Raw genomic sequence first — 23,256 nt, 5'->3', positions numbered from 1 at the left:
GGAGTTATTATATGACTCTGATACTGACTTTAGAATAAAATTGTAAAAAAAAAAATCCTTTAATAACACCTGAAAGTCCACAGTTTGAATCTTTTATTTATTTATCATACAACCTTTTCTGCCCATGGTTTTTGGTAATTTTTGAGGTTCAACCCTCAAGAGTGCTAAACATGCATGGTCAAAATGTCAAACATATTTTAGTTTCCTGTGTGTCTTCACTTTCAACCTTTCCTCGTTGTTGATTGGTTGACCTGCCCTAATGTGTCTCACCTGTGTCTTGTTACCCCGGTCTTTATAGTTTGTGTATTTCCTCTCACTCCTCTGAAGTTCCTGCAGCTCCCTGGCATTTTACACTCTGTAAGTTTGACGGCAGGACTTATTTCTGCTTGTTTATGCTGTGTTGCTCTGTCTGATGGATGTCAATGCTTTGCTTCACCTTGATGCAGTGGTGTCAGGCACATTTTGGTTCACATTTTTGCCTTGAGTGGGTCAAATCGGTGGAATATTGCCATAGTAACCTTTCAATTTAAACTTAAAAGGTTTAGTTTGTCGAGGCACAGAGTATATGTGACAAAAATGTCTTCACAAAACCAAACGGTTGCTCCTGAAAATGACTACAATCTGAACATGCAGTGAAATGTCCAAAGAACGTCTTCTATACCTTTTTTAGATGATGGAAATTTTCACTGACTGACCCTGAAAGCACGGCTTTGAGGCTAGTTTGAATGAAGTAGCAGCTCGCTTAATCATGGTGCTGTAATTCCTGTTGCAGGTGTACCTTGGTGCATCTGTCTGCTTGTTTTGTTTGTACCAATGGAAGATTTTTGACCCGTCTTAGACTAAAGAGGGCTGATATGAAAGTTGTGTGGCTGGCTGGCTCTGTTGAAATCAATATTTTCCTAATGCGCAGAGTTCTGCACAAATGTTATTCTTGAAGTTGGTCACAGTCTTTGTGTTGCTTCTCAGCAGCATTGGACTGAAATTTCATTTGGTCTTTTTTCCCACCCACTAACCCCCATGTGTTTTATTTTACACCAATTTGCTTGTCGTTCTGAATGTATTGTCTCTTCAGGAGGAATTTCATGTTTCCGAGAGGGAAACAAAATTCTCTCCCATAATGGCCGACTTCCAGTCGGCCTGCATTCATTCGTGGTTGTGTTCGTTGCTTTGAAGCCTGAATCTGCGTGTTACAAAGTCAGTTTCTGTTTTAAAAGACTTGCACAGCAGTGCCTCTGGCCAAACTCGGCCTCCATTCAAATATTCAAAAAAATGTTTTTGAAGCTTTTATGTCTTAAAAAGATGATTGCTAATAACTGGATGAGGCTGACAGTGGTGCTCCGCTACCATTTAGACTTGCGTGAATATAAATGTACCAGTTTATAACTTATGTCGATTGAAATTATTGTATAAGTTTTAAGCAAAGTGACTCTGTTGCTGTGATGCCTGTGGTGGAGCTTGGCGTGGCCCCAGCATTAGTCTTTTACATTATTTGTTTGAGACATTTAAAGATAATGAAATTGGTGTTTTAGAAGTTTGACTTGTAACCTTTGGGGCAAAGCATCAGAATTATTAATCAGTTTTTTTCAGCAAAGGACCCAGAAAATGATTTTTACCTGTTTGGGTGTTGACTTCCTGGTTGTTCAATATCATCCATGTGTCAACTATAACTGTCCAGTTGTATATTGATATAGATCATAGTGTTACTTTCTGAGCTTGTAGTCGAGGTACATTAAAGTTCTTGTTGAACTCGTTACATCCACATCCATCCTTAACGCTACTCATGCGCACCTTGGCAAATAGTAAATAGTTCTTTGACACATGTGTAATTAGATGGCGAGAACAAGGGGTGCTTCTGAATCGTCCCTCCTTATCTCCTGTCCTATTCACTTTTCCTTAACCCCATGCATGATGTCACAGGGTTCATGAAAGGCGCTAGGAGGCTTACTAAAGGAGTTTGGGACAGGCAATCTTGTTGTTGTGCCAGTCGGACCGCAGTTTCACAAGGTGGCGTAATGATAATCCACCAGGCAGGCGGCGCAGGTTAGTGACATCTGCCATAAAGAAAAAAACTACAAATCTCTGAAAATGGACTACAAAAAGCGCATTTCAAGCGCTTTCCCCCTGTGACTCCAACCGCTGATATAATCTAACGTATCACAAGGTTTGAATTAAAATCAAAGGACAAGAGGCTCCAGGCTAGGAAGAACTAAAGTGAAACTGCTGCCAGGTGATTAAATAACCAATCAAACTGAGAATAGGCTGGGAAAAAAAGTTTGCTGTGTTCGTTTCACAACATCCGCAAAACATTCATAGTTGAGATACGGGTTTTAGATTTAGTTGTTCAAGGCATATTATTCCATCGGTAACTTGAGATGATCTGCATTGAGTTATCATGAGTTTCCCTGAATGATCGGATGAGCCGGTCTCTTTAAATGTTGTCGCCACAAGGAAATGTGGGACAGCATGATCTGGTCTCCTTTTGATAAAGGAAGCCTCAGTGTTTCCTCAGCTAAAGGAGGTTATAAAGGAAGCATTGAGCCTCCTTTCCTTGGCTTATTGAGAATTCAAATATTCCTTATCATGGCCGCCACTTTAAACACTTCCTAGGGTTAAGGGAAAGGAGACGCAAGAACTATTTGGGTGCACTCAAGGTTTTCCTCCTGAGTGTCATGACACCCAGTCCATATTCTCCTGGGATTTGTATTGTCAGTTTGCATGTGTCTGCTTTTCATTATAAAAACAAACTGCACCAACCTTGAGCCAAACAGGAAAATGACAGTTTTGCGTAATTCTGCCCATGTAAGCCGACACTGTTTCAAGATATAGCCTTGTAATCGCAGCACTTTGGGAAATGTCATGTAAAAGGTGGCTTGAGCACAGCTGGCTGACTCAAAACCCAGATGATGGCTACAATATTGATATAATTTAGGTCTGAGTGAAGTAAAATTGTCTGCTGGAAAAAAAAGAACCTTTTTGATACGCAACATTGGCGCCGTGCCGCTTTTAACGTCACCTGAAGAGAAAAATGTGGCTAATCAGGTTCTGTTGAGCAGCGGTGCCAAAAAAAGTGTGCTTTTCTTCATGGTCTGTATTTTCTTTCTCTAAATGTATGCACTGGAGTCCTCATTTATCACTGTTTTTAAGTGTGTGTGTGTGTGTGTCGAATAATGTGGTGTTTGAGTAAATGGAGAAACGACACACGTTTGAACAGAAGAGTTGTAAAACCGGTCGCAGACGTCTGTTCTGCAGACTACCACCTAGTGTGAATGCAGTCTTTGAGAGGAGGCAGGCGATTGGCTGATCCTGTACTGGTTGAAGATAATGTGATCTGAAAAGACTGTGCAGGGCGGAGACGGCTGACGGGTGAGCTCCACACTGCAGGTGCTGTCTGACAACTCCAGACGGGTGTGAGGACGGTCTTTGGAACAGGTGAGCGTTCGTTCGACATTCAAATGCAACAGAGGTATGAAAATCTGCTCCAAGCCTGTTGTGCTTGTGCACTCTGGTCTCTAACCAGGCTGAGCTCTCCGCATCTACCAGTTGAAGATGTTCAGGAGATTCTTGGATAAACTAAAACCGGACAGAGACGAAGATGACACGATCAAAGTGAGAATCCAATCAGCCACATTTGCATATCAACTTGGTTCTAATGAGAAATGCTTTGGATAAAACCACTTTGATTTCTGAAGATTTGAAGTCCCACAGGATAAAGGTCTCTGGTGTCTTTCCATTAGGTGAAGGGAAAAGTCAAACCGAAGTACTATGGGACAGTCATCCCGTACCCAAACTTCAATGCCAGCAGTGACTCTTCAGTCCTCCAGAGTGCCATCAAAAGCAAAGGTTTGTACTCGCTCATATTTATTAGTTTGTTCAGTAAACTTAAAGCCTCTGAATCTTTCAATTGATCACTAAATTAAGGACAAACTCATACTTGTTTGTAAAGACTGGGTACTATTGGCTACTTGCCAATACAGAGTACAAGTATTAATTAAATGCCATAAAGCAGATTTCATACTTCTTACTCAAACAATTTGAAGGCTATGCGTTCCTAATAACCCCCTCTGTGATGACTGCCTCAAACGCTCCAGTTTACTTCCCACTTCCCCAATGCAACCAAGCCATTTACGTTTGATACTTGGAAACCAAACAAAGATGTAAGCACTGTCGGCAGTCATTTTACCCCATGTGAGTAATGCAAGGTCCATCCTTTCTTGAGCAAACTGTATCAAATTTCATATTTAAACCCAAGTTTAAATTTAAATGTTGTGATGGCACTGTTTTACTGGTCTTGCCCCCTTTTCAAGATGAAATTGGGCTGAATGTGGCCCCTGAGATTAAAATTAGTTTCACACCCATGCTGTCAACTCTTGTGCTTGTCTGCTGTGTTTTGTAAGATCTTGGAATGCAAATCAATATTTGTCAAACATATTTCTAGTAGTGATTTCATGGGTCAGGCTTTGCAGGGTTGGTATTTCTGGTCCCTTGAACAAATTACTATAGTCTTCACGGTGTGTTTTGGTTGTTTACAAGCAATCAGTGTCTTCAACTTCTTCATTTGTAGGACTATTTTGCATCCATCGTGGTGACTCCTATGAGGTACAAATCTTAGATTTTACGTGACACTTTTGGTACAGTTTTGTAGTACTTGGTGCAGTTTCTTAATTGTATAATGTGATTTGTAATGGGTACAAATTCTCATTAAATACATAAGCTATTAATTCAAAATATAAGTTTTGTGCTTTGCACGCTTTCCTGCAGCCGAGGTGTGATTATGAACATAGAGTTCAGTTGGACAGAGTAAAACCTTAGTTTTCTGCTTTAATTATCATGGATCAAATTCAGTACATGCACATCTTCAAAATAACCTGATTGTGTCTTGAAAGCTAACTTCAAACTTCTGCCCTGCAGACGTGGATGAAGATGTGATCATTTCAGTGCTGGTGAAGAGAAACAACGAGCAGCGGCAGAAGATTAAAGCAGTTTATGAAGCGTCCACCGGACATGTGAGTGATTTGCACTGAGACATTTCTCATGTAGCCAAATGTGTACTGTGACAAGAAATTAACAAAATGAAAGCTGTAGTACTTTTTAGTTATCGCCATTCAGATGCGACTCTGCACAGATTTGCAAGACAAATGAGGTGAACGTCGAGGCAGCTGCAGTTCATTCAAGGCCTGTTTACATGGCAACTATATGACCATGCTAAACTTTATTGCATTGTGGGTCTGTTTACATGAGAAAAGGTACTCGGAGCCACTGAAAAGGATGAATGGACGACTTGTCTTATTTTCAGCATTATTGATTTGAGGGATTGGATTTGACACATTTGGAAGGATTATTTGGTATATTTAACCCCAAAACATAAGCGGTGGCTGGTTTTTGCTATGGGCGAAGTGTGCAGCTGCCCAAAGTGTATACTCGACCGGCTCAGATGCGGTCTTCAGAAATATATTTACGAAAACAAATAAGCTGTGCAGTTCAAAAGTTAAAAGGCTCTTCTTAGGTGACAGCTTTGCGTGACGTGTTCAGGTGCATCACGCAAGTCCGCCCTCCGACATGTTAACGAGCTGTGGGGCTCATACAGAAGTCATGTTTCATGCTAAACATGATGTAATCTATGACTGCAGTCTTTAGTGAGCTGGAATGTGCAGTGCCGAAGTTCGGGTGTGGTAGGGACTGGCGTCGCAGTCATGCTTGCAAGGAAGACCATTCTTCATGAGAAACAGTCTTGTACTACCATACTAAACATATATGGACATATACTAGAGATATGAAAGTATCGATTAGAAATATGTAAAAGTACATTGTAAAGGATTTTTTTTTTTCATCCTTCCTGTATTTTGTGAAAACCGGTTTGTTTTGGGTCATGGTTGGACACTGCCTGAGCGCCACCTCTGATCCGTTCCACAACCTCACCCCACATATTGAAAGACAAAATTATGTTTGAATTGTGTGAAATGTTTCATGTTGATCATTGTGTGTTGCAGCACCTGGAGACGGACCTGAAGGGGGCTCTCCGCTCTGATTTGGAGAATGTCACTCTGGCTCTGCTCATGACGCCGGCTCTTTTCGACTCTTACCTGATCAGGAAGGCAACAAAGGTGTCTGTCTTCTGATCAGCCTGAATGAACCACCTTCACAATGGTTTTGGAGAGCTGAGTTAAAGTGTGGGCGGGAAATGCAGTTTTACCATTCTAGAACCCAAATGGCAGAAATTGCGATTGTTGGATGGTAGTGGGGCCCATTACTAAATCACCAGTGAGGCTGTTGTCCACTTTAACTATTTAAAATTCCACATATGCACGATTATGTGTTTGTCACATGTTTTGAGTCTATTTTTGCACGAATCTCCTGTTTAGAAGAGGGGTGTCAAACATGAAGCCCGTGGTCCAAAACTGGCTCGTATGAGGCTCCAATCTAGCCGCCAAACCACCAAACGTATAAGAAAAAGTTCCAAGAAAACTTTATTTTTACAAAAATTCTTCAGAGTAGCAAACAACGGTGAGACCCGAGCTTGAATATCAGCGATGCTTCAGTGAAAAATGGAGACCTTGTTGCTCTCAAACTTGCTTGAAAGCCACGCTGTCAAGGAGTTTCTAAAAATGCACATAATGTAACAGGTATAGGAAAAGTTCTGTGGACATTTCACTGTTTTTTGGTTTTTTTTGCACCAGTAGACATTGATGAAATTGGCTTGAAGTAACAACCCTTAAAGTTAAGGCACTGTTTTACTGGTCCGGCTCGCTCAAGATGAAATTGTGATGTGGCTCCTGATGTCAAATTAGTTTGGCACCCCTGGTTTTAGAGGATGATTATTTAGTTTTCCAAGGTTGGTTTTTAATCAAATCCCTTAAAAGAAAGAAGATCCTTGTTTGAGGTTCTCCTCTGATATTTCCTCTGTTGCACCAGCGTCTCGGCACAGACGAGGAGATCCTGGTGGAGATTCTGGTGAGCAGAACAAACCAAGAGATTCAGGACATAAAGAGGGTCTACAGAGAAGGTTGGTTGCTCTGCTTTTTCTTGATCTTTTTTCTTTTATTAGATTCCACACCTGAAAGAGGACTGGACTTAACGCTTGTCTTCCCTCCAGTGTACGGGCCAGACTTGGAGCAGGTCATTGCCGACGAGACTGAAGGAGACTTTCACGATGCTCTTTTGGCTCTGCTGAAGGCAAACAAAGAGGAGAACACTGAAGTGGACATGGACCGTGCCAGAAAAGACGCACAGGTGAAGTCAAATTTCGAATGCTGTCATATCAACCAAAACTGGAACCTCATGGAAGAAATTAATCTATTGTGTAATCGCTTTCAAATAACTTTGCTTCTGACGTGTTTGGGAGGTGACGCAGTAAATATGAATGATCTTATTCAATCTTTTATCAAGCATCAATCCATTCACTGCGATAGGATTTTGACCAACTTAAGATCTCTGAAGAAAATCTCCATTGATTATTGCTATATCTCAGTCCATCGCTGGGCTTGATGAGTCGGACTCCCTCGGGCATTTTTCAAAGTCCTCAGTTAACTTCAAATTCTTTTTCTTTTTTTCCTGCAGACTCTCTTTGAAAAAGGCGAGGAAGCTGGAGACATCTGCGAGGCCACGTTCATCGAGATTCTGACCCAACGCAGCGGCCCTCAGCTGCGTCGCAGTGAGTGCTGGAAACACAGCCGGGCCTCTGCCGTTAGGTTTGACTCATCAGATTCAGAGGGGACACGCCTCTGAACAAACTGGTGGAACCGCACTCGTCCTGCAGGACACACCCAGCAGTGTGGGAACAACAGTCTGCTCAGATTGTTTGTTTTTGGTTGTGGTGAATGAATCCAGTATGGGGAGGGGAATAATAGAAAGGGTAATAAATCAGGTGGGCAGCCTAGACTGCCGTAGCACTCACAAAAATGAAATCCTCTCCACCACGGGGCAAATTGTAACCGATTTAATAATGACTCTAAGGTTCTAATTCAAGAAAAACTTTCCTCACTGGCTGTATTTATATGAATGAAAATGTATACATTGGATACTTTTCAGGCATAATTCCAATTGTTTTTTGTGAATTGGCCTTCATTTTCGGAAATTATCACAAATTGTAACAAAAGCAGCTGTTGACTAAATGTGGCCTGCGGGAAGCCAGTTTACTGTGTCTGCCACTGACTAGGACGGCGTGAAAGTGACCTCAGTCTTCAGCCATCCTGTCTGGCCTTCATCCGCTTGATAAGCCTGTTTGCAGTCTCACACACACACACACACACACAGTGGTGGACTTTGCTGGTTTTCCGCCATGGGTGGAACATTTGTCCTTGTGCGCGAGACTGGATTCTATTGCATGAATGGAAAAACAAATACTTGCACAGGTGGAACATGTAAACGACTAGGAGAAAGGCCTCCAAACCTGGACTGAAATTCTGCTCATTTCAGCAAAAGTGCCAACGACTTCACACCATATGGCCAAATCAAAATGATGAAAAGCTGCAACTCCTAATCGCTCTCCAATGAGCCATTTCCGTTTGTTTCCAGGTCCAAAAATAAATGTCTGTCTTCTCTGTTCTGCAGCTCTCCAGCTTTACAAAGACAACCTGGGGGACATCTCGTTACCCAAACTCATGCAGAAGGAGCTGCGCGGAGACATTCAGGACTGTTTCCTTGCTCTGGGTGAGTGGAAGTCCTCAAAAAAAATGTGCTGCAGTTTGTCAAAAGTCTAAAGTGAGTGAAATTGCATACCTCGGTTAACTGATGAGGGTTAGATCTGAACCTTCTGCATCATTGCACCAGTCTAGATTTTTTTTGCAGGTTCTTCCATCCAATAAAATCTGAGTGGTGGCAGTAGTTTTAAACGATCTAGCGCATTAAAACTTTAATACTTAATATTTTGTGAGAGCAGCGTACATGTTAGTTTCAAAGCTTTTTTGCAATGGCATTCATTTCTTTTGAAAACTGGTGTAATTCCCAGTCATATCTGGTGGAGTTGGGTATGCTCAATTCTTTTGCCCTCTTCTAAAAGGATACCCCCCCCCCCCCCCCAAAAAGTATTTGCTCATAGTTGTATTATTTCTGCTGTGTGATCTCTCACCTTCAGCGCCCGGTATTTATTTTGTACATGTCAATATCTCAATGAATTGGCCATGATGCATTTTGCAGCTCAAGTTGTTCAGTGTGCCAGATGTTTGTTTTTCCCCATTAGTGGGACTCTTGATTCCTATTCAAGATCGTTAATCTGAATTTATTCACTTGAGTTGACTTGCTGCTTAAATGTGCAAAACAAATGGTTACACTGTACAAACATGAGGAAAATCAATCTCTGCAGATTCATTTTCCATTAGTTGAGCCACCTGATGAGCAGTGTTGCGTTCAGGAACCACAGTTTGCTTTGACACATGAGTTTCGGTACATGACCTTCCAGTAAACACTGGACGGAACAAGATGGTACCGTTTGCAGTTCCAACATGTGGCGTGCAGACGAAGCCATTAAAGAGCCACACAGATTCAGCTCACTGGAGTAACTGCAAATAAAGAAAAGCGCTTCATTCTTTTTCTGCACGCCTTTTTTTTTTTTGATGATCCCAGTTTAAAGCGGAGCATCTGCAGTCCTCATGGAGTCCTGTGATGGTGAGCTTACCGTGTCTGTATATTTCTTTCTTTTTGATGTCCAGTGAAATGTGCCTGGAACAAGCCTGCTTTCTTTGCTGAGAAGCTTCACAAGGCCATGAAGGTGAGTATTAAAGTATGAGGGCAGGGAATTTTTTGCAGGGGAAAACAAAACCTGTAGAAACTTTAAATCCCACAGAGGAGGTTTTTTGATTGCATAGGTTTTATTTTATTATCTAAATATGCACAGCAAAAACAGGTTGGATATTCAGAATATGAAACCAAATAAAAACATATTGGGCTAAGCAATCAACAGGAAATCCCGATTGTCAGAATTACTACTTTTCTTTTTCTCCAGACAGAAGTCCACAATGTCTGTGATAAAGGGTCGGGAGCAGACAAGAGTTTTATTGGTTGGCTCCTGTGCAGAGTGCATTTCCAGAACTATCCACGAGAGGAAAGTGTCTGCTGCAGTATGAAGCAGCCTCGGGATCCATTCTGACTCTGTGTGACTTGTTCTGGTTAAAATGAATCGTATAAACTGGCAGCTCTTTACCACAGGTCATCAAAATGATACGAATTATTGAAAAAGCTGAAAAAATTTGTAAAACTTGTTAGATGGGTGAAATGACAAGAACCTGTACCAAGTTGAACAAAAAAATTCGGAAAGCATCAAACAAAGCAATATTGAAAAGAAAATGTCATGTTTTTCTCTCAAAATGTTAATCCTATTGTCTAAGAAGTTCAGCCTAACGGTGTCTGCTTGTAAATGGCCGGTTTATAGTCTGAGGGACCGATGACTCCACTGTGCTCTCAGGGTCATGGCACATGTGAGGACACTCTGATCAGGATCCTGGTGAGCCGCTCCGAGATCGACCTGAAGAAGATCGTGGAGGAATACAGGAGCATGTACGACCGATCCCTCCAGGAGGACATACTGGTGGGGATCCATGTGGAATAGTCTCATTTTGTCTTTCTGTGACTGAGGCAGCTGTGTTTGACCCCAGTTTGTGTTTTACAGAACGACACCAAAGGACACTACCAGGCAGTCCTGCTGGGACTGTGTGGACCTCACTGAGGTTGTGGACATGGAGGAAAGCTCACACATCCAGAATCCATGTAATCTCTTGAATCCAGAAAAATCAGGACTGGTGTTGGTCTAAAATAAAACTGTTATCTGAGAAACTAGAACTGAAGCATCTGACTTTTTTTTCATAAAGCACATGGTGCTGAAATCTGGGGAATTCTAAAGTGCTCTATCCTTTCATGTAATTATGGCTCCCTTATGTGCCAAATTGTCAGTCCAGCCCATAGATGGCTTATACAAACACAACATTGATTTCAATAAGTTGGATTTCAAATATAATGCTGACAGTCTTGCATAAGTCATATTCAACCAGGTTATGTACATACAATATACCCATTCTGTATGATGTGGTGACTGGTTGGCTATGAAACTCTCAAAACTACTTGTTGAGATCAAACTTCATTAAAAGACAAAGTTAGATAATTTTTTAAAAATTTTGGGTAATTAAATGAATTCCACTTGTCAAAGAAAACAATTGTCAGGCATGAAACTCCTCAATGGTTCAGAAAAGGTTGCTTTAGGTGGTCAAGAGACTACAAACGGGACATGAGAAATGTTAAAGGATATCACAGACCCACTATATGCAAGAGATGATTGCATTGGTAACCCACATTCAGAGGCATCGTGAGTGTAGAGATCAGATTATCAGTTCATGGATTAGTGTCTCCACAGCAGCAAAACCAAGGTAATTTATTCAAGATCACTCAACAGTTTATCACATTGAGTTTTAAAAACTATAATATGGAAATGTTAAAATCAGGATGACCAAGATGTGAAATGCATTCAGCTAATGACGTATTTCCTGACTCATGCTAGACCGTTAACGGTGACAAAATGGTTGCATATTGTCTGTTCTGGAGTGTCGGTAAGTCCTCTCAACCTGGATTTGAAAACGTAATGTTTAAACTGGATGAATTTCCTTCAGCAAATGGAAATTAAACCCCTCCTTGGTGGTGAAGCTGTAATGTGATGCATCATGAGGGTGGTTCACTAAATTGTAATAAACTAGTTTTGTTGTTTCGCACTTTCTGGTGTCATTTCATGTATTTGTAGGGATGATCTTTGCGTCAATGTAGGTCGATATCTGGTTGGAGTTATTTTAGATTTGTGGTAACGTCCCTGCCTTTTTTGTGGTATTTTATGTCCCTGAAACTGCAAATTTGTTCCTATTTTGTCATCAATACCAATTCTATTTTGTGGGCAACCTTCAGAGCCCTCAAAACCTCAAACTATATTCACTTCTCAATAAATGTAATATTTAACGTATACAATGCATCATTTTTTTACTTCATCTTAAAAACGTAATGAAGAGATACTTGATTAGGTCATGATTAGGTATCTGAAGGTATTAATGAGTGGCATACAGCATTTTTTTCTTTTTTCCATATACTATACTGGAATTAAAAACAACAAAAAAGGATTTCTCTGAAATATTTCCTAAAAATGTTTATTCGTGTACTTTTTTACAAACCACCGTGTAGTATTTTTAACCTGCTCAACTAAAACTTCCCTCTGGGAAACAATCCGCGTCCGATCTGGCAACTCCCCTGTACGTCACGCAGAGACGAGGACAGCCGACCTGGCAACTCACGAATGCAGTGCGCACTGCGCATGCGCAGCGCGGTGACGTGTTATGTTTACCGTGTCCGGAAGTGTCGTGGCTTTAGTATCAGAAACCGGCAACTCACCTTTTATTCCACTTTATTACTTTAATTCTGTGGCACTCAATGTAGAGAAGTGTTGTTGCTGCTTATCGGACACTGTACGTGGAGAAAAATGGGACGCAGCTCGTGAGTTTGAGCTCATTTGAAGCAGATTTAGCGGCTGGTGAGGTGGCTAAGCTAACAGGCTAACAGGCAGGAGGAGATGACTTCAGATTATTGTTTGTGTGTAGTTTGAAGTTTACAGTTTACACGGCAGAAACGCTATAAGTGGGGATGGAGATGAGGCAGGAGCAGCAGGTTGTAACTCTATGCCGGTGAAAGAGCTCGCTGAGGAGAAATGGAGGAGAAATACAGCAGCAATGTGCTGTCAGGAGGCAGGCTGGGCATGGTGGAGGTGCCAGATTCAAGGTGAGTCTGTGGGATGTTCCTCCTGTTGTTAAACCAATTAAATCACACTAGGAGATATCGGATACACGTTCACGGTTGCACTATTCATTGTCATGATGTAGAGACTCATTTTACACTGCAAAGCACTGGCTGATCTGCAATAAACTGGGTCTTAGAAGAGAAAGATCACAGTTAATTAGAAGTCCCATATCCCCAAAACATAAATACATCAACATCACCTTCAGGGTGTTTATTCATCACAAGTCGTTTCCCAATAACATCAATGCAGGTTTTGCTATATATTCTCTGGATACTAGAAACTGCATGCTATTAGTCAGGAATTGTTGCCTGTAAGTGAAACACTTGCTTTGTGTCTTTCCAGGTTAACCAGGTACATCGTGTTACTGCTTGTCTCGAAGGTCCTGAAGGCTCTCGGGATCTTTGAGTCATACGACATCCTCAAAGCTGTCCATATAGTTCAGTTTATCTTTATTTTAAAATTAGGGTAAGCACACCTCACGTCATTGTGTGAATGTAATGTTTTCAGACCCCTCATCCTGCATCTTTGTCCAATGACATGTCCAGTTGATGTGCTGATCTTTTTGTTCCGTAGGAGTGCTGTTATCCTGCTATTCTTTCAAAAACCCTTTTCATCTGGAAAAGCCATCTCTAAGAGACAGGTTTGTTACAGTGATTTCTGATCTGATGTTTCAGCAGATTTCCCTAAAGGGCTGTTGTTGCGGGAGTTTCCTAGGTTTTCTGAAGCAATAAAGCAGGTTTAGATGCTTGAAAGGCAGCATGATGGATCCAGCCTGGCAGTGCGATCAGCATTACAATCCCAAAATTCTGATTGACTTTATCAAGAACTGATGTGATGCAGAGGATGACGACATCTTGGCATTCATGAGGAAATTCGACTGTGTTTTATGGAGCACAAAGGCAGAGAACAGAGCACAACGCTTTGCAAATATGTGAAGGAAGAGTGACGAGTGCTTTTGGAAAATTATGTGTTAGTCGGGTTTAATTCTAGTTTAATTTTATAACATAATGCTGAGATCAGGTCTTGTGTGTTTGTCGTCTGGTTGAGATCCGCCGGTCTCATCATGTTAGTCCTCACGGACTTGAATATTAGGATCAGAGCTCTGTAGGGGCTTCATCATCACTTCCATGTGTCCTTGTACCTCTTTAATAAATTCAGCTATATTACACCAGTCAGAATTGTGCTCAGTACTGTTTAGTTGGGTGTTTTCCCTTCAGTTACGAGGTCACAGTGTTGTGTTTTCTCAGCTGTATTTTCCCAGAAATCCAAGGAAAACTACACATCCAATATTAGCACGCCAATTAGAAACAGTCCCTGAATGGAAAACATCAAAGTCCAGAGGTAAATCCAAGAATTTCATCTCTAGACAGGGTTAACGGGAGTTAAATCACTGTCAGCAAACATACAGATGAATACACACATCACTGTCGATATCCATCTAATTATTTTTGGAAATGAGCGGCATAGCCTTCCTCAGTTTCCTGTCGGCTCGACCCAACTTCCAACCTGACGTGTCAGTGAAATTGAGTGAACCTCCAAACTCTCCTTGATTAGGAGAGATGGTCAGGGACAGCTCACTTTAACAACAGTGAAACACCCGGTCCGATGATGCAACATCCAGTCAGAAGCTCAACTGAAAATATGCAGGTAGTGTCATAAATGTGATCATATGTGGGTCACAACCGGCCTGAAAGAGGCTCTGATCCAATCCAGCACGCCAAAACCACCCAGCAAAATGTAAACATTTTCAAGAAAACATTGATTTAAAATTAATTAAAAAAAAGTTAAACAAATTTATGAAGAGAATTGCAGAGAGAACACAAGACTGAGACCCGAGCTGAGATATTAGTGATGCTGCTTTCACATGTAACTCAAATATAGACAAGTTTAAATTTCAGGTTATTTTGACAATATTCTACTAGTGCAGCTCAGTCGAGATGAAACTGGGCTGCTTGTGGCCTCTGAACTAAAGCGTGTTGGAAACCTCTGGCTTCAGGCCACACTTTGTAAGGATGCAAGCTCAAGAAACGATCAAATACGGGACCTTTCTGTGCATTTCAGTTTTCAATTGTTTTTTTTTTTTTTTGTTGTTTTTAGCAATAATGAACATTTTCTATTTTCTTTGTTTCTTTGCAGTGGATAAAGTTACTAAAGCACGCCGTTTTCAGCTGCATCATTTCCCTACTCGGCTTTTTTGGTCTCACTCTGTGTGGACCTCTGAGGTAAAACGTCTATGGATTTATCAGTTAAATGCTGCGACACTTTATATCAGTGTGTGTCAGGTTTTAATTCCAAACGGTGTCTTTCACAGGACTTTGTTGCTTTTCGAGCACAGTGACGTGGTCGTCCTCGCTCTCCTCGGAGTCCTGTTCACTAATTCAGGAGGCGGGCCGGCCAAGGTAGGATTCCACATTTTACACACTTGGTTGGGATTGTTTAATTCTTTTAAATGACCAACAAAAGACATGGAATACTTTAGAAAATTCAGCTGAAACCCTGTCAGACGTATGGTGGATTATAGTGAGTACGCCTGTCTGCACACACACGCTGAACACGTTCCAATTAATAATGAGGAGATTTACAATATCAGTAAGGGTAATTTAAAAAAAGGTACAGTTAATAGGATCAGGTCAAGTTAATAAATGCAAACTATAAAATTAGAATTCAAATTTTAATTAAATCCCCTCCAAGGCTTCGTAAATAGAAGAATTGTTGCTTCAGGTGCTTGTGAAGATTTAATGTCCTCATCGATACGTGTTCAGTTTGAAATGAATTTGTATTGGATGAAGTGTTTCCTGGGATCGATGTTGTGTGTAACCTTTTCTGCTCGTCCGCAGACAAGAGGCGCCGCGTTCTTCATCATCGCCGTCATCTGCCTCCTCCTGTTTGACAACGATGATCTCATGGCAAAGATGGCCGAGCACCGTATCCTTCCAGCCTCCGGAGGCGCTGCGAGCTACATCTGCTGTTACATCTGCTCTGTGTGTGTGTTAGTGTGTTTGTTAGCGGCTCTGTGGCTTCGGCATTTATCTGTTTGCCTTGACTCAGCTCGAACTCAGCTGAAGGACATCACGACAGCGCGCTCACACATTTCCTCTACACCGCCATTTCGTTCCTTGGAGTGGCGGACCACAAAGTAAGTCCATCACGAGCTTTTGACCCTGGAATCTGTAACCCGCAGGTCTGGAGTCACACGTGGATCCATGGCCCCTCTGCAGAAGCTCTGTGATGCTTTCATTCTATTTGGATACCTCACTGATTGTCAAAAATGGTGTAATCTCTCAGTTAAAAACAGCTAAATTAGATAAAGCAGCCAAAACAACCAGAATAGATGGAATTACTAAAAAATTATAAAATAAGTCAAATGACTTTTTTTTTATGCTTTTTAAAAAAAATCAATTAAATTTGCTGGTATAGATTGTTTTATTTGAAGAAAAAGAAAAATAATCGGAAAAAAAAAAAAACTAAATAGGGAAAAAAGATCCAAATGGGAAAAAGTAGGGAGAGAAGAAAGGAAAAAATATGAAAAAGGAAAAAGAGGGGCTTGTATACATAAAACTGCTCTAATCATAAACACACAGTGAAAGGGCTAAAATATCCATGATGCATAAAATAGTTAAAGATGGAAAATCCATAAAAAAAGAAAAAGTTGTAGACAAAAGCTAAAAAGATGTGAAATTTGTACCTATGTCACTTCACTTTATGTATGTATGGCTTTTTTTTTTGGTTGGTTGTTTTTCCTTCATTTAATGTTTTCACATTTTTTTGTGGCTCCGGAAAAAAACGTTATTTGGTGGGAAATCCTGTAAATGTGTCTTTTGTATCTAAATGTTGCAGACGCGTGTTCTAACTCTTCTGCTGTGTTCATTTGGCCGCTTCAACTTGTTGGTTCTGTTTCCGTCAGGGCGGCGTAGTTCTGCTGGTGGCCTCTCTGTGTCTGAAGGTGGGCTTCCACACCGTCTCCAGGAAGTTATCGGTGGAGATCGGAGGAGCCAAGCGTCTCTACGCCCTGGATAGCCTGGTCTCGGCCGTGGTGCTGCTGCCCTGGGTCGTCGTGCTCTCCGTCAGCACAGAAGTGAGTTCACACATCGCCTTCAGAAAAAAAAAAAAAAAGATCAGAAATCTTTCACGCCCATTATCTTCCCTCCTCTGACCCGCAGAGCAAAGTGGAGTCGTGGTCCTCCCTCATCCTGCCGTTCGCGATGATCATCTTCTCCGTCATGATCCTGGAGTTCTACGTGGAGGCCGTCTGCAGCGCAAAGATGGAGATGCCGCGGTGCGCCCGCTACGGCGCCATCTCCCTCTTCCTCAGCGGCCTGCTGCTCGCCAACTTCTGGACTCACCCGCTGACCGACCAGCTGCGCTCCATGAGCAAACCGCCGCAGCAGCTCAGCACGGAGCACGTGCTCTCCGGCGGAGTCCTCGTCAGCGCCGTCTTCTTCATCATGTGTGAGTCGCCGTGGATTCCCGACATACTTTTCTTTAAATCCAGAAACATGACCATGTATCCCCCCATCAGCATCCAGCATCCTCTCGTCTCCGTCACGAAAAGGCCAGAAGGGCACGCTGGTGGGCTACTCCCCCGAAGGGACGCCTCTCTACAACTTCATGGGCGACGCCCTGCAGCACACCTCCCAGTCCCTCCCCCGCTTCATCAAAGACTCCCTGAAGCAGATCCTGGAGGAGTACGACTCCCGGCAGATCTTCTACTTCCTCTGTCTCAACCTGGTGGGTAACGGGACGTCCTGCTGAAACTGAGCCAGAACACACTCGGTACACCACCTTGTGGCACAAGGTGGAATTGCACATGAGCGAGCAGCAAAACGCTTGTCGTACCTCAGACGTCGTCATGACTGTTTATCACACTTCTTCTATATAATTGGTTATTTTGTATTGACGTGTCAGAAACAAATGAAACCTCTCTTAGGCCCCATTAGAGCCCCATATGTAATGACGACACAAATTGTTGTAAAATATAATGTACTAAAACCCAAAATGTAATAACTGATCAATAACGTAACAAAACTCTGAACCCAAAACCGACCAACTTTTAAAATTACATTATGGGGCAGGTAAAATAATTTCCCCTTAATATTGTAATACATTTATTACATCAAAAAGTGAGTCAGTGATTTATTGTTTCAAACTGGAACTGCTTCAATTTGAATATAACTGAAGGGATGAGTTCTAAAAGAACTATTTGTTCATACGTATATAAATATACAGCGTATGGTATTCATATATGATTGCTGTGCTCTGTTCTCTACAATCTGTAATCTAGTTCTCCAATCATCAGTCCAAAATAATGTATAATATATTAACATCACATTTAAATTCTTGCTAAATATTGTTATGTGACTGACCTGCTATTACATTTTGGGGTTTATTAATTTATTTTAAATGGCACCAAGCACCCACTAGTGGCTGGATTGAATCACGGTAAATACTCGTCAGTTCAAAAATATTTCAGACCCAATCTCTGATTGGGTCTATTTGAGCTTGTTCCTACTCAACATTTCACCCTATGAACTGAATAATGTGTCACAGCAAAATATCAACACTTTTATATGAAATGTAATTTTCAGCTTTTCATGTTTACATGGAGCAAAATATTAGTTCCCGTTTATAAGCATGAAAAAAAAACTATGTTAAAACATTATCAACCTCTATTACTTGTTTGTTTAATCCACGATAAGAAAGAAACTTGATTAACAAATATTCTGCTAAATATATGCTGAATTTAAAAAGGATATTATTAAAAATGCCTCACAAACAGTTTGAAAACTGGTTTGGTTGACACAACTAAAACATTGTGTCAGACGTCCCAGCTGGCCAGTGGAAATGATTCAGTGAGTTTGAGTGAAATTAAACTTCATCAAAGTTCATCACTGTAAATAATAGAACTCCAGTGTTTCTACCAAACAGCTGAGCTGCCGGTTAAAAATCTACAAATACTTTGTACTGGAGTAGTTCTCTCAACCACGTTGGGTATGGCAACCCACATGAAAATAAACGCAGTATAATACACAATATGTGCATTAGGAAATCATTTTTACACAAACCTTTTACAGTATTTTTGGTAAACAAATTAATAATTAGTATCAGAAAAGAAAATCTACTTTTTAGTGAGTCTAAAGAACCGACTCTCTGAAAAGAGCCGTACTTCCCATCGCAATCATTTGCTATTACTAGTTCTTTATTGTAAATATTATTGAGTTTGCATGTTGCCGTCTCACTGTTCAAAGGAGTGAAACTGAACTGAACCATTGTTTTTGTAGCTCCTGTTCTAATAATTCCAGTATGTCAAAGTTGAGCTGCGTGGCCTTGGCTCACGTTGAGTTTCTTGCTCTGTGTGTTTTTCTTTCAGGCCTTCACCTTCGTGGAGCTGTTTTATGGCGTTTGGACCAACAGCCTGGGTCTGATCTCTGACGGCTTCCACATGTTGTTCGACTGCTCCGCTCTGGTCCTCGGCCTGTTCGCTGCCCTCATGACCCGCTGGAAAGCCACCCGGATCTTCTCCTATGGGTAAGACTCCAGATCCAGACTGATGCTGATTAAAGAAAACAACAACAACAAAACATCCTGGTCTGCTGCAGGTACGGACGGGTTGAAATCCTCTCTGGATTCATCAACGGCCTGTTCCTGATGGTCATCGCTTTCTTTGTCTTCATGGAGTCGGTCACTCGCTTGTTGGATCCTCCAAACATCAACACAGACATGCTGACGGTGAGTAAACCGCTCTCATCGCAGGTTGAACGTCTTCTTTAAACTAAAGTTGACTTCACGCCGAGCTCCATTTAAAAATGTTGGAAGAGGGACATTGTGACGTTTCTCAAGTTTTTAGATTTCACACCTCTGTGTACCTTCAAGGTAATGAATTCAATCAGATCGACACATTTCTGCACTTCTTATATTTTGATTTTAGTCTTATATTTTCCCTCTGTATGTAATGAAAACTTAGCTGTCCTCGCTTTCAACTGTGACATTCAGAAGAAGTGAAAACGCAATTTCCATTAACTTGTCATGTGTTTCATCAGGAAACACAAAACCTTCTTCCTTAATTGGTTATTTCATTCATTTTATTTGTTTCATTTCTAACCTACAGAAAGCAAATAAGATCCACTGAAAGGTTTATACAGGAAGTGGTTTATTGACTGATATCAGGAGTTTTCCTCTCATTAGACCAACCAGTAAAATGACAGCGTCAAAAAGTTTGCCTTTTATTTAGCGCATTCTAAACAAAAAAGGTACATTTTTCACTCAAACTTTTATGAACGATGTGAATTCTTTTAAAAACCGGGCACTTTACAGGCTGTGTTGTTTTACTTTCTTATCCTAATAGAATGGATTTGATACTAAATTAATTTATTGCGCAAAAACTAAGTAACTTTGACTGAAACACCTTCCTGCAACATATTTTCTTTGAGTTTTTAAGTCTCTTTGTTGGGTCTTTATCCACAAATCTTACTGAAACAATGCAGCCCAATGGAATAACCCTTATGTTTATGTAGCTATCACAATGAATGTCTATTTTATTCATTTTATTTGTTTGAATGGACCAGTTCGACCCTCTGTTCAGCCGATTTGGGCCCGCAGGCCGTATGTTTGCCGCCCTCGGTGCGCCACTTGAAAATTCAATGCATTTAATGTTTTCACAGACAAATCTTTGGATTTGCTTCGTACAGATTGACATAAAAATGTGATGCAGGCGGCGTTCGCTCCGGTTACAAACATCTGCCGCGCACATGTGGTCGCTTGGGAACTTGGCTTTTATTCTGAGTCTGTGCAGCAAAAGGTGAAGAGTCAAACGTGGGATACATGAAACACAGAGCAGAACAAGGTGAACTAAACCAGGATCAGATGCGATGAACTGAAGAGTCACACGGTTAAAACACGACTGACAGGAAAATCAATTTGAGTCAAAGCAGTTCGATACTTAGGAATTCATTTTGATAACCTGAGGGATTGTTCCCGGCCAGAAGAACTTGAAAGAAGTATTTGAGTCCCTACAGTCCGCTGGCTTCCACCCGAAGGTATAATCTGCAACCTCACTGCTAATCTTCATGACAATTAATTTTTAGACCTGGGAAATATACACTAGCAAACAGTTTTCTGTGGTTTCCACCGATCCTTCACGCCCCCTAGTGTTATGGCTGTGAACTACTTCCAACGCCACGTTACATTAAAAGGTCTGACCTTGGGCTCTCGTTGCTCTCCAGCCGGTGTCCGTCGGCGGTCTGCTGGTCAACCTGGTGGGAATCTGCGCGTTCAGTCACGCTCACTCCCACGGAGGCAAAAGCTGCTCGCCGCAGGACCACGGCCACTCGCACCACGGACACTCCCACAGCGAGCACGGCCACGGCCACGGAGGTCACGGACACTCTCACGGATCTCACGGATCTCACGGATCTCACGGATCTCACGGATCTCACGGATCTCACGGATCTCACGGACACGGCGGCCACGGACACTCCCACGGCTCAGGAGGCGGAGGCATGAACGCCAACATGAGAGGTGAGCGTCTCCCTCAGTGCGCTTGACGACGCCCGTAGGACAACGTTCCCACCGGGCGTCCTTCTTCTCCCGCAGGAGTTTTCCTCCACGTCCTCGCAGACACTCTGGGCAGCGTGGGCGTCATCATCTCCACCATCCTCATCCGTCAGTTCGGCTGGCTCATCGCTGACCCCATCTGCTCGCTCTTCATCGCCACGCTCATCTTCCTGAGCGTCATCCCCCTGCTGAAGGATGCGTGCGAGGTCCTCCTCCTGCGGACTCCCCCAGAACACGAGAAGGACCTGAACATTGCGCTGGAGAAGGTGAGAGCTCGACACGCGAGGGCACTTCAGTCCTGACGCGGTTTAGCGGCACGGCCAGGGTGCACAGAAAACTAGATTGCTTCATCAGTCATATCTTTCAGAATATTAAATGAGATTTCGAGCATTTTAAACATTTTGGAAAACAAAAGAAAAAAAAAACTTTAAACAAAAATGTATTAATCTATTTTTGGATGTCTGAAAGCTGAAATTTTAAACAATATCGCAAAAAAGCTTTAATTACTTCAGTTCAGGTGTGATAAACATGTCTAAAAGTTATGATTTTTAATATAGTCACAGTCTTTTAAGAAATATGTCTGTACAACTTTTAGTTTCAAAGCATTTCTAATTAATATGAAACGGTTTGAGCATCAAAATGTGAGAAAACTGATAAACAGGATAGAATAATTTTTTAGATATATCTACAGATGGCCAGTCTTGTAATACCACTTTTGTCCACCAGATGGTGCAATAGGTCTGTTTAATAAGGGAAATTGAATTCTTACTTATTATTAATTGTTCTTCTGAAAATAAACTAATTGTAGACTAAATAAAATAGCTGTATATCCTGATGTTTACAATTTAACATTAGTGATGGTTATTATACTGTATAATACTTACGGCTTGTCTTGTAACGCAACTTCTTACCACCACATGGTGTATTGAACCTATATTGTGGTCTGGAAAAAAGGAAGTGTTTTGTTCTTTGGAGTCACTGATAATGGTTCTAAAATAAAGCTGTATAAACTGTACTTATTGTCTTAATGGACAGACAGTTGCCTCAACATAATCTTTACAAATTTTCCAAACTTTGCTTTATTTCAGATCGAGAAGATCGAAGGCGTTTTGTCGTACAGGGATCCTCATTTCTGGAGGCATTCAGCCAACATGATCGCCGGGACCATCCACCTGCAGATCATGTCCGACGTGGTGGAGCAGAGGATCATACAGCAGGTCGGCTCCGGGGCTCACGGCAGACTCCAAACAATGAGATTTATTTGTAGGGCGACTCGGACCTCGTTTATACTGAAATGGCAGAAACACTGAAAAAGACGTAGTTAGTATATAGGGCCACTAGTGGGTGATGTTTGGTTGTGTTTGTATTGAAACCACACACAATACACTGTAAACATTCCTATGGACACACTAACACTGATCAGTGGCTTCCATCACTGGAAAAACACATTTTCACCTCAAATGTTCTTTGATTCTTTGACTTGATCCCGACTCTTTAAAAAAAAAAAAGAAACAATTTCCGTATTTCTGCTCACGTCGCAGGTGACGGCCATCCTGAAAGACGCGGGGGTGAACAACTTGTCGGTGCAGGTGGAGAAGGAGGCGTACTTCCAGCACATGTCGGGACTCAGCACCGGCTTCCACGAAGTCCTGGCCATGACGCAGCAGATGGAGTCTATGAAATACCTGAACGACGGGACGTGCATCATGTGACGCTCTGCAGCGGGACCAAATCAACATTTGTAACGATCCGTTTTTTTTTTTTGTTTTCTTTCTTCTTCTTTTTCATTTAAATGTACAGCGTATGTAAGTGTTTGAAATAAAGTTGAATATATTGTCTTTGTTGTTGGCTGCAATTTCTCCGGATTTTTAGCCTTTTCAAAGATCAAAAATAACCTTGATTTGCTGCGTACCCAGCAGGTATATCGTCAAATACTGAGTGGAAATAAA

At 41.6% G+C, this 23,256-nt stretch overlaps 2 protein-coding genes across 2 annotated transcripts; both read left to right on the top strand.

Annotated features, from left to right (window-relative positions):
• The first annotated feature begins 3,353 nt into the window (after positions 1-3,353).
• On the top strand, positions 3,354-10,770 carry LOC308140300 (annexin A1-like). Its single transcript, XM_080509997.1, has 12 exons — positions 3,354-3,429; positions 3,518-3,606; positions 3,735-3,840; positions 4,909-5,003; positions 5,988-6,101; positions 6,910-7,000; positions 7,091-7,227; positions 7,555-7,648; positions 8,548-8,646; positions 9,645-9,703; positions 10,397-10,519; positions 10,601-10,770. Exons 2-12 carry the CDS (start codon positions 3,547-3,549, stop codon positions 10,655-10,657), a joined length of 1,035 nt encoding a protein of 344 aa, XP_080366123.1. The 5' UTR covers positions 3,354-3,429; positions 3,518-3,546; the 3' UTR covers positions 10,658-10,770.
• Positions 10,771-12,324: 1,554 nt separating this feature from the next.
• slc30a5 (solute carrier family 30 member 5) lies at positions 12,325-23,145 on the top strand. Its single transcript, XM_080509995.1, has 16 exons — positions 12,325-12,738; positions 13,100-13,222; positions 13,331-13,397; positions 14,894-14,979; positions 15,069-15,156; positions 15,595-15,682; positions 15,817-15,893; positions 16,662-16,832; positions 16,918-17,206; positions 17,277-17,485; positions 19,125-19,282; positions 19,354-19,483; positions 20,977-21,271; positions 21,347-21,573; positions 22,396-22,524; positions 22,849-23,145. The coding sequence occupies exons 1-16, from the start codon at positions 12,668-12,670 to the stop codon at positions 23,017-23,019; spliced, it is 2,379 nt and encodes a 792-aa protein (XP_080366121.1). The 5' UTR covers positions 12,325-12,667; the 3' UTR covers positions 23,020-23,145.
• The last annotated feature ends 111 nt before the right edge of the window (positions 23,146-23,256 follow it).

Source organism: Blennius ocellaris (assembly GCF_963422515.1).
Source record: "Blennius ocellaris genome assembly, chromosome: 15".
Classification (NCBI taxonomy): Eukaryota; Metazoa; Chordata; class Actinopteri; order Blenniiformes; family Blenniidae; genus Blennius; species Blennius ocellaris.
Note: the sequence above shows the minus strand (reverse complement) of the source record. Positions and strands in the feature narration are given on the sequence as shown.